At 35.8% G+C, this 18,456-nt stretch overlaps 1 protein-coding gene across 7 annotated transcripts in view; it reads left to right on the forward strand.

Moving 5' to 3' along the window:
- LOC139958572 (formin-like protein 2) overlaps positions 1 to 18,456 on the forward strand; it is a 129,898-nt gene that overhangs the window by 56,512 nt on the left and 54,930 nt on the right. For 3 of the 7 annotated variants that reach the window (XR_011789829.1, XM_071955717.1, XM_071955719.1), the window contains exon 1: positions 11,946 to 12,410. The exons of 2 other annotated variants lie outside the window; for them this stretch is intronic. Coding sequence is in view for 4 of the 5 variants with exons in the window: in XM_071955717.1 (XP_071811818.1) it covers positions 12,117 to 12,410 (294 nt within the window). In the remaining variant the exon portion in view is untranslated. Of the gene's footprint in view, positions 1 to 509; positions 666 to 11,933; positions 12,411 to 18,456 lie in introns of those variants that run through there. 2 more of the 7 variants (XM_071955715.1, XM_071955716.1) reach the window with 2 other exon arrangements.

Below are 18,456 nucleotides of genomic sequence, written 5' to 3' on the forward strand. Positions count from 1 at the left end.
TATACCTCTGGGTAATGTTGAAACTGTCTAACTTAGCTTGCTATATATCTGAAAGAGAAGGCCATGCACTTCACACAACAATATGATCCTTGCATCATGAAAGTTTCACATCTCTATAATTAATCCCAGATACCTTGTGTACCCCCCATACTAAGGAACTTTAGGCCTTTGTCTGTGAATGATATTTATAGATGAAGATGGCTCCTTACTTAATCCCTACTGCCCCACTTTCTAAAAACAAACACAGCCAGTGCTCTGCACAGTTTATCCCAGCTTTGCCAATAAGTTTTTATCTCCCTTGAAAAGTATCTGTTATCAGTAGAGAGGTAACAGGGAATAAAGACTGACACATTTAATTCCCTAAACAGGAAGTTTGTGATAAAGAAACCTTCATGTTACTGTCTCACTGTGGCAGGAAGCCATGGGAAGGGTAGTACTTCCCCTTGCCCTACAGGTTCCTGTGTTTGATTTCTAGTGACTTCATGGGCCAATAATAAGCCTACTTACTGTATGTTTATACATTACTCTGGGAAAGATTGAAGAAGTTCTTGTATATTAATTTCTACTCATCGTTAGAACTTTAATCGAGTTGAATTTTAAGAAGAAGCATTTGTGTGGGATATTTTTCATCTCTGGATTACCATCGAAAGTTGTATTCTTTGCGAGTAAGGTTGCATGCATATACTGGTCCTACAGCATACAATAGTATTGTGAAATTTATACAAACAGGGATGAATACAATGTGTCAATAGCCTCCTTTTAATACCTTTTCTGTGTGTTTTGATGGTGATAAGGGAGAAATTTTGCCCAAGGGATCTGCATTTTACGGGTAACAAGCTACAACAAAAGTCAGGAAGGGATCATTTCTAAGTCTTTTCAATCCAGTGGAAGTGATCTATTACTGAATCGATCTTGGAATTTTTTTTTAGTTTTCTGAATCACAGGGAAATCTTTTGATGCCTCTCCTAAGGAGTGATTGGCTGCTGGTATCGAGTACAGTTTGTATTTTTACTCTTGGTTCAAATTTGGATTATTTTGTTGCTATTCACGTCGTATTTCTGCATAGATATGATACTCCTTTAAGATTTGAAGAACCAAATCTTCAATGGTGTTCCTTTATTCAGTCGTCTTGTAAGTGGTAAAGTAAACATTTGCCTTTAAAAATTTCGGTTCAGTTTCCTATTAAGGTCATTGTCGATTCAGGGAGTTGTGGCTATTTCGTAAAGAGTTTCGTTATCCTTTTCTGTATTTGTTTTGGTAACAGAACATGTTTTCGTCCTGAAGTCAGGATGGAGCAGTAAAGATCTGTTATGTCATAATTGGGACAAATAGCTGCAACTTCATCATCAAACTTAAAGGATAGCAGCTGTTGCAGTTTGTGCTATGTCTAAATATGATAAGACAGTCATTGAATAATAGTCACCATTGCCAACTCTCCTAGCCTCTTCCTCCCCTCACCCTCCCCTCACCCTCTCCTCTTCTTCCCCCTCTCCCTCCCCAAAGCGTATTTATTCACTGAGACATTCAATTGTCCATTCAACCCGTTTCAATTAATGTCTGGGGATATTTCAGATCTATTCAGAACTACCAGGAAAGGGCTTTTGATGACTTTTGAAGTGATTTTAGCTGGCTTACAAATTTGGAGTCACTATGGATGACCTTAAAATCCCCTTTGATTCAATCCTAAAGCTGTATCTTGGAGCTTTATGTCATAAAAGGGTTTTTATAACAGCAGCTGGGCTTTACTTAAAAATAGCTATGAGCTATAAGGAAGGTGACCCTGAATCACCCTCTGATCAATTTTATGTTAGACCTATGTTGCCACAATAAACATTCCAACTGTATATGTTAGATTAAATGTTATGATTGTAGCATACATACAGTTGATGTGTTAGGTGTATATATAGATATCCGTACCAAAATATCTCCTTCCTGTCACATTAACATATCGCCCAAAGGTGTTAAAAAAAAATTGTCCTTGCACTTTCTCTTTTTACTTTCATAGCTTTTTGTATTTTTATTATTTTTATCATTATTGTTATATATTTTTATTATTTTTTTTATAAAAATCTATTATCAAGATGGGGTTTGAGTGAAGAGCAGTAGTCATGTTGTGTATCTGCAATTTCCATTCTCCTGTAGATTTCGTGCCATTTCCAATGGAGGGGAACCGTTTTGTTAGTGCGAAATCATTGATGCATCAGAAAATTGACTTCTCCTAATATTAAATTGAAAAACTATACAAGGCTAAGTTCATTGAATTTTGTTTGTTACATCTGTGAGAAATTGCTTTTGTTACTTGTGAGATGTTGCTTAACTTTTTTTTTGGTGATCAGTTTTTAGGGATATTACCCCAAAGAACCATAAATAAAAAAAATTAACAAGACAAAAAATAAATAAATAATAATAATAATAAAAAAATTAGAAAAATACCCAGCAGTTGGTTTGAATGCAATGACTTGATTTTAACTAGTATTCCGCTATGATTTTATATACAATAAAAAAAAAATAAACTAGCAACATTTTCTTGTTACAGTTTTCTTGCAAATTTCAAAAATTGCATCTCCATTTTGGTTTTTCTTGTAATCAAACTGTTATGTTATTCACTATTCAGACTAGAAAGTTTGGAAAATGGTTCCAGTTCTCATTGCTTTGAATTCAGGAGGGGAGGGTGGGGGGGGGGGGGCAACAGGGGTACTGTACCACTTTCAACAATCACAGGAGAGAAGTTTGTTAAGTTTCCCTGAGGGTTATTATTTGATGTCCTCAATTTGCAGCTCACTTCCTGGTTTTCAGACCAATCATTTTACCTCCATGGTCCAATCAAGGTGACTGTATGATAACTATTGTCCTTCTATAGGGTAAAACCTACCCCCATAGGGATATAATAACTCATCCTAGGCTATATACATCCCTCAAATCCCATATCAGTCTATAACCTCTCATATTTGGATTAGTTTCCCCCTTTCAGGGACACATTGGTTGCTCAATACAACAGACTCTTTTGTTGGTGACTAAGTGCCTTTATTCATCAAGCCCAAGCCTGAACTGCATTATTTAAAGGATAACCTCGCACATAGGTGGCATTTTTCTCAAGTATTCAAGAATCGGTTCTTGTATCCTTGGCTTTGAAATTTCAAGTCCATAGTCAAACTGTTTTTTTTTCATAGCCCATGTATTTTAAACTCTGTTGCATTCCAAAATAATTAATGTCAGATATACCAGGCAGTCTTCCCCCTGGATTTACATCATGATCATACATTTCAAAATGATCATGATAACTTTCAACATTACAACAGTGTTTTGCCAGCGATTAAAATCTGTGCTCCCCCTTTAAAATAAGTTGTATACTTTACTATTAGCCAGGGGTTGAATAGTCTAGAGTTCTTTCTGGATCGGAAACCACATGGACTCCCTACCATGCAAGTGAAGTAAAGGAATATTTGCTATTTATTTTGTGGTGGATATGTAGAGGGGGATGAAGTAATTTGCTGCAGTGGTGGGAGGACAACCACAAATGGGTAAACGAGGTCCTGATACTTAACGAGCTCGAGCAGTGATTTTTTTCCACATCTGTGATATCAAACTTTGTCAACTACTGGATTCTATAAATTGATTTGTCTTAATCGTAAGGCAGGAGAGAATTCTATTACGTTCTACGAGATTCATTTTTTTACATTGTGACTTATTTTCTCGGTCAAGTATCGACGACTTTTATATTCTGTGCCGGTATAGTTTTTCGTACCAGTGATTTTTTTCGATTCAGTTCAATTGGATGCGTTTACCTGGCTTGTTAATGGCCTTCGGCTTGGAATTCCATGATTTGTTTTTATTCCAAATTTCATTTGTAAGTTGTGGAGTTGAGGAGTGGATCATATAAGCTATGGTACATACCTTTTGTGTTATAATTTATGTGAAGTTGAAGGCTTTGTTGTAAAAGTATGAAGTTTTGATAAAAAAATGGCTGGATCAGTTCAAATCTTTCTGACTTTTTGTTGGGATCTTTATATTCCTTGATTTGGCTGGTAAATTGATCAAATTAAAACAGATTAAAAGTTGAAATCTGTGATCATTTCGTTTTGGTCTTTCACCTTTTAGTCTGTATTAGTTATTTTGGTCCACGATGAGTCAATGACTTTTCTTTGTTTTCCCGGATTTGATCTGTGGACATACTCTTTTACTTCTGGAGACTTTGCCTTATATATTTTTTTATCTGTTCATTGTTTATTATTATTTCTTTGCTGAATGTTTTGAATGAATCACTTTTGCTGATGTTTGAAGAAAAGTCCTTTGCAAACATCATATGAAATTAAATATACGGTCTGTATGTTTATGTTGATGAAGGCAGCACAAGAGTGGTTAGGGTTGATGTCCTGTGAGGAGAGTCATGTTTGTTTGAAGTTTCATCTTATGTCAGGCCGAGTAAATTACTGGAAAAGTATGGATGAGAGATCCATTTGATATGAACGAACCCTACTGTATTATGATCAAAGTCACAATTTTGGGTGGCAGGTTATTTTCATTGATGGATAGGTTTTCTTCTTAAAATAGAGTTACTAAAGGGTGTGTTACCTGTAGTGTAATTATGTTATTTTAAATTGTTTTTACATGAGTTGTAACAGGTAGGTTAATTTACTAGGCGAGAGTTTTTCACTCTGTCCAAATTTGTTATGGTTGGTCAGGTCCATCTTTTAAAACTGAAAATTTGATACCTTTATCATATTATTCATATATATCATTTCAATTGATCTATTTAAAATTATGTGGCATATTCTAAACTTGAAGAAATATAGAATGAAAGTATTGGGGGAGGATGGTTGGGGGGGGTTGGGAAAAAGGGTGGAGGGTTGGTTGTAAGATACAATAATGTTGTATGTTGGTTCATAATTTGTGTAACTCTTAGAAATGCAAGAATTTACAGGTAGTATGGTTATAATTAAAACAAAAACACAGAATAAAACCCCCCTCTCTCCCCCCCCCCCAAAAAGTCATACAAAATCCTAAAAAAAAATATGAATATAAATTCAGTCATTTCATTAAGAAAATTGGCCCTTTTAAAAATTGAATTTTAAACAAGGACTCAATTTGAAGTAGGTTGGTAGATAATTGAAAGCTGCTGTATTTTTGTCTTTAGGCAAACCATAACTATTTGCCAGAAGGTGGTATTTTTAAGTGATTTTTAGTTTCATAATTGGGTCATGATATGATTTCGATAAACTGGTATATTTAGGATGGCTCTCTCACTGTTAGTCTATAAAGCTGGCTGGCATTTCATAATGGTGACTGCATGTGAACTTAACACTCCAATTCCTTTGGGCAATTTCGCATCAGTCTCAGTGTTTTGATACTTGGGAGTAGATTTATACTCAACAACCAAGCCTACAGTTATGTGCCCTAGAAAGCTTTGTATGATTGAAAACACTCCAACAAAATAAAATAGATTTTTCGTTTTGAAAATTACTTTGAAGGACGTACTTCTAGTCTTTAAAATGAAGCGCAAGCTCCTGTTTTAACTATAAGTCGCAATAGAATTGTTTGATGTTGCCGCGACCTTCTACATTCTCCATCTTTCGATCTCTCCGTAGAAAGTATAGAGATTGTTATGTAGCATTCGTAGGTTTACGTAGACATCTTTTAGACTGTTTGTTTTGCTTGTATTGATTGGTGCAGAATGCAGATGCTCACAAAACAAGGTACACGCTGTTGTTGTAGTCGTAGTACTGCCGTAACATAAACCCAATTTAAAGTGAGCTTGCATGCAAATCAGCTGTGTGTCGGATGAAGCTCTGCGGTACTTTGAAATAATCATCTGTGTGATTGTGAGTTCGGGCTAGAAAGGCAAGAATTTGAAATTGTTACATTTGGTCTCCAGGGCTTATATTCACCTGTATGTGGAAACATGTAATTTTTCATTTTTGATGTAATATTTGTCTGTGTAAAGTATATTCACTTCTGATAGGTTTTTATTTCTCCCAAAAATCTTTTTTTTTTTTTTACTGGATGATATGTACAGTTAAGAAGATGATGTTTCACCTTTTTTTTTAATACTAGAGTAACATAGGAAAATTGACTGCATAGAATAACATGGGAAAGTTCATGAAAATCAACTTGAGAAAACAGTGTAAAATTCATTATATATGGTGTTTTGAACACCCAAATTGAAACTTGACTATCTAACACAACAATGACTGAAGAGAAAGACCCATTCCCCACCCCTTAACCCTTTCCCATCCAACCTGTTGTCCCCTCCCCTTTCCCCCCCAAAAAAAAATCATAGCTCAGGCTCTCTCAGATTAGTTCAATTGTTCTCATCTCTTCTGTCAAGGCTGATAAAAGAAGAAAAAGGTTTTAATTTTAGGTAAAAAAGCTCCAACTGTGTAAATTGTAATTTAACTGAATTTGAGCTTTTCTCCTCCTCAAAGAATTGATGTAGAGTATATAGATATATTTACGTCGCCTCATATTCACATTGAAATGACACTTTATGTAGTGGTAGAAAGAACTCTAGTAACAAATTTGTTACTCATACATATAGCCTTGATTATAGCTATGGTTCGTTGTAACGTGTTCTAGTGACCCAATCAAAACACTCGAAATATCGATACCAAGAACCTTGCTATTATTGGAGACCTCAGCTTACTACGCATCTCATTAAAACGGAACAATAGAAAACATTTCAGTCATACTGGCTAACAGGATAGCTCTATAATTGCTTTTTCGTTGAATGAACGAGGCTGGAACCATCTATATATATATATATATATGTTGGATTGATTGTTTTGAGTATCAAATTGTGAATGATGGAAAGACCTTGCTCTATGCCTGGGAAATAAATGAGTAAGCATTAGGTTCTAAAATTCATGCTCAGACGTACAATTTTGCTTAGTCTTTTTGTGAAATTTCAACTTGGAACATTGCTTAAGAGGTAACATTTTCTGGAAATAATAAATTGATGTTCTTTTGGTGATTGGCTAGTTTCTGCAGCATTCCAGAGTATCAATCAGTTTTGGCCTTTTACTCAGTTTACTGCCACCAATTTTGGCTTGTGTGTTTGTATCGTGTTGTTTACAATTTCAAACATCTTGCTTCCCTCAGGATGGACTCAAACAGATGAAAGTTAGCTTTGCACTACTTGATGATAGTTTCTGCAATCATTTTTTTTTTTGAGGGAAAACACTTCTTGTTTTAAAGGTTTTACACTCTGTTGTGCTGCTGAAAGTAAGGTGTGGAGGATATTTGCAGATACTTTTCTCGTTCATCTAAGCGTTGTGGTGTTTCTTTCATCTATCCCGGCGGAGGCTTATAATACTATCAAGGAAATTTGGTAGGATAAGTGAAAAGCACTCTTCAACATCTCAAGACCAAGTTCTTCGCTGCAAAGAATAGCATTTGTTTGCAGGTTTTTTGTTGTTGAAAAGTTTCTTTCTTTGCATAGGAGCTCTCTACAACTCTTTTTCATTCTTTTGCATTTGATTGTCTTTTTGATTGGACAAAGTAAAGGATTGTCCAAACAGAGTAAAGATTACTCACTGGTTGTTTAGTGCTTCAAGGCAGCCTGATGTGTTGTTAATGCACTCGTGATCCGCACAATGGGATGTAATGTGTCAGTATTTACACGGTGGTTTTCTGAGTGCAAACAATATTATTTGATGATCCCCGGTTCTTTTTGTGGTATTCTTTGGGTCACAAACACTTAATTGATGGTAAACACTCTTTGGGCGATACAGGCTCCACTCTGGCAGCTGAATGGAGGAGAGTTGAATTGATCATAATTCAGAATCAATAGGAATTTCACATTTTTTTATGGGGAAGGGGGAGGGGGGAGGGGGAGGGTTGTACTGTCCGGATGTCAACTTTCAGAGGTAGTTGAGGATTAGTTCATGATTTTTGACCTATTTCTCTCCTTAGAAGAACATTTATTTTGTCATCACTACTGTATGTTAATCTTTTCGAATAGTGTTCCGTAGTGGGTTTCCTCTCCACACTTTAGGAATTGGTACAAAAATACTTTGTGGTCGGTGAATTTCTCCTAAAGTTAGAAGTACATTTTACCTCGGAATGTGCATTCCAATAACACATTCTTTTTTTCACATTTCCCTTTCAGAAAGGCAAAAAGGAAGCATAGCAGTAAAAATTGTAAATGTATTCATACAAATTATTTGCAAACATTGAACAAATACCACTTGATGAAGACATGCCAGGAGTGTGTCTCAATAAATCTAGATCAGTTAGGTATCAAAGATTGTCAAAACTAAATAATTGTCAACCAATCATAGGCAGCTCTTCTACAAGATGGTTTTCTTACCAAATCCCATAAAAATCAGTCAGAAAAAAAGTTTGTATCAAACAAAGTTTTTATCAGGATCCTTTCAATTCTTTTATTAACTTAGTAAGATGTGAAAATTAATTCTTATTTTTGGTTAATTGGATATGAAAATCATCCTAAAATAGATACATAATATCTATTCCAGTCAGACCTTTTAAACAAATCTTTCTATTCAGGTTATGTACTCTCTTTGTTCAGTACTTGGGCAACAATATTTATTTATATATTTTATTTTTTTTCATTTTTTAAAGTTAATTGATATGTTTTTCTGATGACCTTATGACTGGGGTGTGACATCCTATTCAGTCAGTTCATGCCTAAAGATATTTTAAGCTTAGCAGATAATGCTTTGTGGCATTTTGTACACAGAATTTGATCTCGTTGGTAAACAACATATATATTGCCTTCTTCTTTGTTGACTGTAAACAGGTTTGCACAAACTGGGTAATATTGTTCACACTTCACAGTAGACCGCATCGAATGTAACATAAACATAAGTCACCCCAAAGTGAAAGTGTTGAATAGCTTCCTCACAATAAAACCGGAAATTTTATGTTTTTACTTGAGAAAACAGTAGTTGTGATAGACGGAAGCATGTGGTGTAACCTTGCTTGGTGTCACCGTGATTCCTGCCCGTTCTGAATCTACAATGCAAAATACCAACCGTAATTTTACAAATACTCTCTCTCCCTCTCTCCCTCTATCAGCTTTATTTCACACCTTCCTGCATGCAGCTCTTGATGCAATGCCAGCAAATTTTACTAAATTGTGAACTAATTAGATTAACCGAGCAGTATATACACACACACGCTGAAGCTACAGGCGGTGTGTCGTAGGCAAATGTGGAAGTCACAATTAAGTTTGCAAGTCTGTTCTCTGTGTGTACATGGTTTCAGGCATGTATGTAACTAAGATATATATACCACTCTGGGGGAAGCAATGGTATAATATCATATCCTCTCACACAGAAGTGTAATATAAGCTCTTAGGGTACAACAATTAGGAGACTTTCTTTCAATTATGGTCTCGACATCATCAGCGATTTAAGTGGTAGTGCAAACTTTTTCATGTTTTCTTGTAAAATTGGATTAGTTTAAACTATTTAGGGTGTGAATTTAACCCCAGGATTTCATACAGTTATTGAATTTAATTCTTTGAATTGTGATGGAGTTGTGTGAGGAAAAGTTCTTTTGGACCTTCTTGGAGACATATTGTCGTTTTTGAAATGGATAGAATGTGTGGACTTGTCATCATCTTGATTGGCACCCAGCTGTCTAATTAATGGAAAGATCGGCTTATCTTCTTGGTTCAAACCCTGCGTGAGATACAGTTTAATTTCTGTAAGGAATTTTTTTCAAGGATGAAAGATTAATTAATTATTGTAAGTTGTAATCTCTGTAAGTACTGTAAGTTGAAAGTTACATAGACCCTTCTAAGAAATTGTCCCTTCTAAGAAATTGTCCCTTCTAAAAAATTGGACAAAGAATAGAAAATTGGACAAAGAATAGGACTTTGACTAAAGGTGTGATTGAGTTGTGTGAGGGAAAGTTTTTTGGACCTTCTTGAAGACAAATCGCCATTTGAAATTGATAGTGTGTGCTGCCTAGGGGAGAGCCTTTCTCCAAATTTTTGTCTACTTTTTTTTAGAAAGTGGGGTCTGCCTGCACCCCTGGGAAAGCTTTGCGTCCCCTTCTCCTAATAGATGGCCCCAACATGGACCTTTTCTAACTTAATAACATCCATTTCTGAATATACTGACCCATTTAAAAGGAATTTCTTGGATTCAATGCCACATAAACAGCCTGTTATATTCTGTTATCTCCATGTTTTTAGTTGTTGTTGCTGTTCCGTAATATCATATTCTTGTACACAGTCTATCATCGCGTGTATCAAATTTCTACTCTGGTGACTTGTTTCTTTTGTCTGTAAGATTTGATTAGAAGGAAGAGAAAGCTGCAGTTTTTGTCTGGCAACAATAATTGTTTGCTTTTCATATTTTAATAGTCTAATTTTGTGGAAACTATTTGTATAAATATCTGCTATGAATCATTCATAAATTAGAAGAAGAAACCGTATAAAGTTTTAATGCATTCCTGTAGCTTGATAAGAGTTGTTTGTTATTCAGTGATCAAATATGTAAATTCATAGTTGTAGAATTGTACATATTCTACCTTAAAGCAAACCAGTTATTGATTTGCTCTGAGACAAGTATCATGCTAGTATACATGTATAAACTTGCCGAGTTGGCAAAATTGGAATTCCATTTTATCAACAGAATATTTTCATTGTATAGTCGTTACAGAACTGCGTTACGCACTGTCATATGTGTTATCATCCTGTATGTTAGGCTAAGCATGACCAGAGTATCTGATAGCTGTACATATGTTCACTTGTTGTAAACATACCATCAACTTTTGCCAAAATGGTCTACCAGGGTGGTATTTAGTTTTGATAAGTGTATTTGTGACAGAATTTGTTGGCAGAGATGAATGGACACCGTAGCTAGTCACTAGTGTCAGATTGGATTTTTTTTTTTACAACTACTGGTAATTGGTGTATGGCTTATTGCACAGTTTTTGTATGAGGTTTGCATGGTGTGTCTATGATATAAATGGCATGTAATGTCATGAAGGATTGTTGTCTGTTTTGTGGGTGTTACATCACAATCGGTCGTTACAGTAATTGCTAATGATTTGTGATAGCGGTTGTTTGTGTGGTCAAGGGATTATCTTCCTCTTCTTTCTTGGTTGCCACTGGTATTATTTGAATTGACACCAGCGTGCTTTCAGCTGAGTCGTTAGTTGTGTATAAATGTGAGAAGGCTTGATGTCTTGATCCTGGCAAGAACTTCTTGAAAAGGTGAACGAGAACTCACAGGATCAAAACATCAGGCCCTCTTTATAACATTTATTTATACTCCTGCACAGGCTCTTTGCAGTAGCAACGCGGTTTGTGAACAATTTTCTCTTATTGTACATGAGATAGTGAAAGTCTGGTCTATGGTCTATCATTGTTGGTTGCATACTTTATATAGTTGGATTATAAGGAACTACCAATGTTGCAGCTTATTTCCATATTTGGTTTATTTTTCCTGCGAAGTTCCAGCGAACATCACTTTCTCTTATATGTATTGCTTATATTGGCCATCTCCGTCTCGATGTGGGGGACGAAAAATTCACATTGCAAATGGAGATTTGTTATTGTGGAAGTTTTTCAGGATGTCCTCAATTTGTTTGTATGGAAGAGCTATTAGTTGGTCTAGTTGGCCGGCCAGGGACACTTTGCATGCAAAGTTTAGCTATTTTTTCAGTATAGAAATAGAGAGTGTAAGAGTAGAAGATAAAAAAAATCAATACTTCAGATTTTTTTTCTTCTTTTTTGGTCATTTTGCTGAACGTGCATTTCTTCCCTGTTGAAGATCAGATGTCTATCCATGATTCAATTCTGTCGTCTATATGTCGTGCATATTTCCTCTCGACGCCCGATAGTAGTGTGACATTGTGTGTTACAGGAAGCTTATAATATACTTTTCAAAAAGTAATCGTTTGGAATTTCAAAAATTTTCTGTGGGAAAAATGAAATCTTGAAATGTGTTTTAATTTTTCAGAAAGTGAAGGTTGTTAATAAACCCATTTAAAGAAGAATTTGACAGGTAAAACATTAATAGATGATGCCTGTATGCAGCCAGATGTGTTTACTGATGTAACAATTTGGAGGGGAGAAGTACATTCCTCTATTTGCTTGCAATCTGTGTTTTTTAGAAACAAATGACTTATTAAGATTGATCAACATGGGGCAGGGTGACTCTACGCCTAGTCCGATCCACAATGACTTTGTTAACAATACGGGCGATGACTTCGCTAATCGGCGTCAGAATAAACGCCACCAGAGCTTCAATAATCACAGTATTCCTAAACGGAACAATCCCATGTATTCGTCCATGCCCGTTCGCAATAAGCGAGGGCGCAATAATGTGGATAGTGTTAAACTAGCGAGTGTGCACATTATTGAGAGCATTCCGACGGAAGTCTATCTCATGAGGAGAAGGCAGATGCAAGCGTGGCAAACCTACAGGGGAATTCATGTGAGTATTATATATTTGCATTGATGTGTATTTGATAAATACATTCAAATTTGAAGGATTAATATCAATGCATGGTTTATCCTTATCTGATATCCATGCTTGTTAATGGATGATCCTACCATATGGCCTGGCCATAAATTATAGATTTAACCATTTTGTAAAAATTTCTTCATCAGGACATGCAGGAACCCTAATTCTGGAGAGAAAAGCACAAAACTGCTTCTATGTTTAATTACTGTTTTCAACTACAACCTAAAATAATACCCGAAGAACTCTCTCTCATTACTCCTTCCCTAGGGAACTGATTCTGTTCCAAAGACAGAAACATTTGTAATTTGAAGGGTGGGCATGAACTATTATTTTCTCTTATATTATTACATTCTCACTCATCAGCTCTCTCTGTTACAGTTAACTTCTCTTGACTGTAGAGCGAGCGTAAACTTCAGGTTGAGAAATTCCGATGATAAAATTGACAGTGTTGCCCCTTTTTTTTTTAAACATTTTAACATCCTGGATTTTGAATTTACGTATGAAATAGACAACAGTTTTAATAGCTGTCGAAGATCGTCCTGAGTTTTAAATGATGAATGCAAGAAAGTATAGGGGACCAGCGATCCCGGCTTCGGTTTGAGATTGGGGTGGGGCTGGGGGGGACCGAGAGGGAGTCGGGGGGGTGAGGAATGCTTTCAGGCCTTGCAAATATTTTGTCAAGTGCTGTTAATAGATCTACCAGAAAAGAAAGTCAAATTTCTTTGTGGTAAATATTTGCCATATAGATACTACTACTAATATCCCATTTTGCCCGGGCTGCAGTATTATGAATGTCTTAAACTTAAAGCAGAGAGATGTTGCCCAGGCCATCTCTGAAATCTACCATACTTGTTCTATAAAATGTTTACTCATTTTGAAGGTTAGCTTTCAAGTTACCGTTGCTAAGAAATTAATAGCCTCCTCTCCTACTTTTTTTTGTAAGTCGAGAGATATTGCATGACGCCTACGGTAATGCCCACCCATTTAGATTTTACATTCAAATGAAGGTTTAAAATGTGACAAGTCAGAATTGCATTCTTGGTTAATTATGACTGTATTGCCGTTCATGATCTGTTAATGGCATTGGAAGTGTGCTGGGCAAAGTTCTGGGTTATTATGTATAAGCAGTAAAGTCTGCAGTGTGTAATGAAAGTATTAATGTATCCATATTCCATACTGTGCCAGGAATTTATGGTAATTACAGACTTTGCAGAGACTCTCAATGCTGCAGTGTGATGTAACAGTTCTGTTTCATTTCTGTCAGACGATATATCATCGTGCTGTCATTAATATACATTAATAATACTTTATTAGTTAAGTAGTTTTTTGTGCGTGAAGCCTGATGAAGGTTAAAGGTAGATTGAAGATCAGAGAGAATGTTTCAATACTGTAAGATATTTAGCGCTAACCTAAATTACTTGTATCTTTCACTGGGATTTTGTTAAGAATCAAGTTTATATTATGATAACACTATATTACTTTTCAGAGTTGTTTAAAAATTTAAAAAAAGAAAAAATATTGTTGAGTATATTACTCTTCAGATTATTCCCATATTTCCCAACTATATTTTAGAGAGTCAAATTACACAATAATTGAGTACAAAAGTGATAAGTGAGTACAAAATGTTCTAACCACCATGACAGAAATCTCAAAGTATCAGTTTACCATATATGGAGAGCATTATGATAAATAAGTATTGTTAGGTTCAATCTTGCAGCTTCTTATTATGTTGAACATTTGCCTTCTTTATTCCTGTGCAGCTGTTTGTTGGTTATTTAATGCAGATGACCTTTGACCTACAACTACATGAAGAAATACCAGAGTTGCTTGCATACAGTTCAAGAGGGGATAATCACAGTTATTGGCCTTATTTGGGGGGAAATGTCACCAAATAGGAAATTATATTTTTAGCTGTACAAATTTGATAACATTTATTTATGAACTCAGAAAAGTTTTGACATTAGCCCTACCTTGTGATTTGTTAAATTATTGAGTTAATCAGCATGATAAGCTGTGGTTTGTACATTGCTATTGGCCCCCATACTGTAGTTTAATATGCCAACACTGGGACCCAACACTGGTTTGAAACTGGGAGTGTTGGGGGAGGAGGGGGGGTGGGGGGGGGGGGTGGGAAGGAGAAGGTATCAGACTTATGTTTCTCAGTGAGGGAGAATTTATTTGTTACTGGCAGCAAAGTAGATTTTTGGGCTATGTAACAATGACCTTCCACTGTTCGAGTAGTAGTGGTTGAACTAACCAAGATAAAAATGATTTTGTTTTGAGCCTGCCTTTGTTTTGTTTTGAGTCAGCCTCTGTTTAGACTCTATGTGCTCAATAAACCTTTCATATGACCACAATGTCTGGAGGATAGTGTATACCTTTTATGTGAATTCATTGAGTTGACAAAACTAGGATTCATGTCTGAGTTGGATCAAAGGTAATCATATCTGAAGAATACTAAATTGTATTTAGTAAAAATTGCCTTAAAAAAGCTACTTGTAAGCAGAGATGAAACAGAAAAAGGCATTCATGGAGACATATGTACTGTAGCTCACCGCTCATTTGAAGAACTATACTAGCCTATAGTTAGTATAGTATCTTTGTTACATACATATATACCTAGATAATAGTCTTGTAAGCAAATAAATTGTTTATTTCAGCAGAAATCTTATAGAGCTCTAGCAAACCTCACATGCTACATTAGACATTAAAACACTTTAATGTGAATTTTTTTCAGAACCTGCCTTTCTTTATGTATTAAAGTAAACATTGTATTTGTGCCAAGTTTTCAAAATTCTTTGGCATCTCACCCCCTTGCCCTCTCCCAAGCGAGAGGAATTCATTCGAGAGGATTGGAAACAGCTTTTATGACCAAATACAGTCATCTGGTTCCAGCATCATCACAGTTGTCCAAGAGTATCTTCTAGACAAAGGACCATCAATCCCTATGTCTCAGATTTCGAGATGAGTTCATTTTGATCTACCCGCCATTTTTGTGTCCCAATTAACTCATCCTGGCCAGAGGGAATAACCCACCGCATTTTCAGGGAAGATTTAGAATGAGCAGAATTGAGAGCGATCTTTTCCCAATTCTCCCAAGTTGGCAGGCCGGGCTGTCGAGGGAAAAAAGAGCGCATGCTGGCGAGGAGATTCTAACTGATAGACTGTTTATTTATATGGTGAGGTAGATCGCAATGAAATTGAGACCATGAATGACATGTCATATTATGAAGGGTCCCTGCACACATGTCTGTGGTAATTCCTTTGTGTTGTTAGCAGTGTGTACAGTAGTAGCTAATTAGCTGGTACAAAGTTTAGCCTGGGCATTTCTAGTGTATGATGGTAGGTGTAATACCAGGGAGCTGCTATTAGGTTGATGCTCACAGCTGGTATTACTGCTTTATAATGTAATGATATAGGGCTGGTATGCTATGTAGTTCTACCATTAACAATCTGTCTGACTTCAAAGGCAAAGATATTAATATTTTCACTCAGGGGCAGGATTTGATGAAGTGAAAGGGGATGGGGAAGGGGCAGGGAGGGCAAGTTCACCCCCTTGCCCTCCTTGCCCCTCTCCCCAGTTATCCTGCCTAAATCTGCACTGAATAAATCCGAGTTAATTCTGAATCTAGCAATCAAAGTTCACTCTGAATAAAACTAACATATAACAGCAGCGAAACTAGAAATTGAAAAGTCTTGATCAAACAAAAACATGACATTGTTGGCTTACAATGAATGTGATTGTGTGATCTCTCACTCTGCACAGATAAAGTTATTTATAGAATGTTATTACTTCTTCCACAATTACTTATGGCATCTGAGTACTGTATTTGAATACATTCTGCTCCATTGAGGCTAGGTTCAATATATTATTTTCCATTCCTTGCACAGCTTTTTTGATCAGTATTTGGAACCCAATGTGTTTAGGGATAACTACTTACACAACATCCAATACACATTTATCATGATTTGGTTATGGAGTTAAAAATTAAATCGAAGTCTTCTCATGCATGATAAAATTGGACAATATTAGTAAGTCAGACTAGTGCTGAAAATCAAATTGTCTTCTTATTAATTCAATCATGAAAGTAAAAAATTTGTTGAAATATTTATATATATATATATATTTATACACACATACATATAGATTGATATTATTAGTCAAAAGCAGAGAAATAAGATATGACTCATAATCGACAAATGAGGAGTACTGATTTGTCAATTATGAGTCATATCTTATTTCTCTGCTTTTGTCTAATAATATTTTGTTTCGGAGTACAACTGGATTTTCTTTATTATATATCTATACATATACATATACATAATTGTGTCAGTGTGTGTGTAAGATACCAGTGGATATCCATGCTGGTAAGAAAGTCTTGTGAATCTTAATGACCTTTGCCATGGACACTCATACATATTATGTGGTTCTTCCATACATATGTGGTTCTTCACATAAATGTTAGCATCTTCACATTAATGTTAGCATCTTGCATAGCTGTAACATGAATTTCATTGTCCACAATAACACATCCTAGTGTTTATTTGGATTTCATGTGGGATTAAGAATTATTATAAACATTTATTTAATGGAGTCCATGGATGGTAGTTTGTCTTTGGTTAATACCTTAAAGAATATCTCTTCATGGACTCAATTACTGCTCAGGTAAATCTCCTGGTTTGAGGGAATAGTTAGCATACATGATACATTTACCTTTGTAGATATATTTGGACTTCTTTGACAACATTTAAGTACCATTATGATCTACCATTACAGCCAGACATGCAAATTTAGTTTTGATTTGTCAGGTGAGCTTATAATATCCCCCCTCCATCCTCCCCTTTTCACCTCCCCATTCTCCCCACCCCCTCCCCTCCCCTCCCACTCCTGTCTACTCTTTCCAGTTTCTCGTCCATTAGTCATACTGTCTTCATTCTCCTGAAGTTAATTCATGCAATTAATTAATATGAAACTCTGACCACGATGTATCCATTCAAACTTTAATTAATCCTTAGATCTTTATAGTACTGTACATGTATGATAGCTTGTACAGATGGCTGTGTTCACTCATACCCTCAATAATTTGATCATAGCTAATGGACATATAAGGCTTAAGTCATCTTCTCTTCACTGTTAGATTGTGATATTGACAGTGTTTCATGGCTAGGCGCGGATAACATCAAACAGTATCGGATGTGAAATAGCAGCTTGGGTTTATATGCCTTGGACTCTCATCTGCTTACTCATAAGGTGTGCAAATATCATTGTAGGAGGAGGCCAGACAATGACACTTTGATGAAGCTATGGAAAATGTCCTTTGTCACCTTGATCCCAATCTCTTAGTCATCTAAGATATAAAGATATTTTATATAAAAAGAGAAGAAAGAAAAAAACCTAATTTTGCAAAAGTCTGCCTGTTCCAGCTCAAGACTTTCCTCAGTTCATTGAGTGTGTGTGCAAACATTGCTGACACTAGAGGAGTTCATATATTGCAGATGAATTTAACAAATGGATGAAGATGGAGTTTGAACTGTCTTTGTTTTCATCTAATAGCTGGCTAGCAGCTGATTGGTATCAAAGACTGAGTTTGTTAGTCATACATGTAAAGTAGACATATTGCTAAGTATACTCCAGGGTAACATTAAAGACTTGTTCAAATACGCATTCGATGTGTAAGCATCTTTGAATGATGATGACATTCTTGGAGCAAATAATGGATGGAGATAAGAGGAAATTTGATTTAAGCAACTTTTTTTTTGTGTCTTAGAGAATGGTCTTGCATAGTCAGAAGACTCATTATATACTAAGAAGCAGTTGAGTTTGAAAACTGGAAAAACTTTCAGGTGATTGCTAAATGTTATAACTTTCTTAACAACTGGATTTATGTAATTGAGTATTGCCTCTGTACAATCTACCTCTGTCCTCCTCCCCCACCCTACCCCTCCCCCTCCCTCTCATTTCTGACCCACATCATTTTCCATTATCACTCATGTGCAGTCATTAAAGATGAATTCA

The sequence above is a fragment of the Apostichopus japonicus genome, chromosome 18 (genome assembly GCF_037975245.1).
Source record: "Apostichopus japonicus isolate 1M-3 chromosome 18, ASM3797524v1, whole genome shotgun sequence".
Taxonomy (NCBI): domain Eukaryota; kingdom Metazoa; phylum Echinodermata; class Holothuroidea; order Aspidochirotida; family Stichopodidae; genus Apostichopus; species Apostichopus japonicus.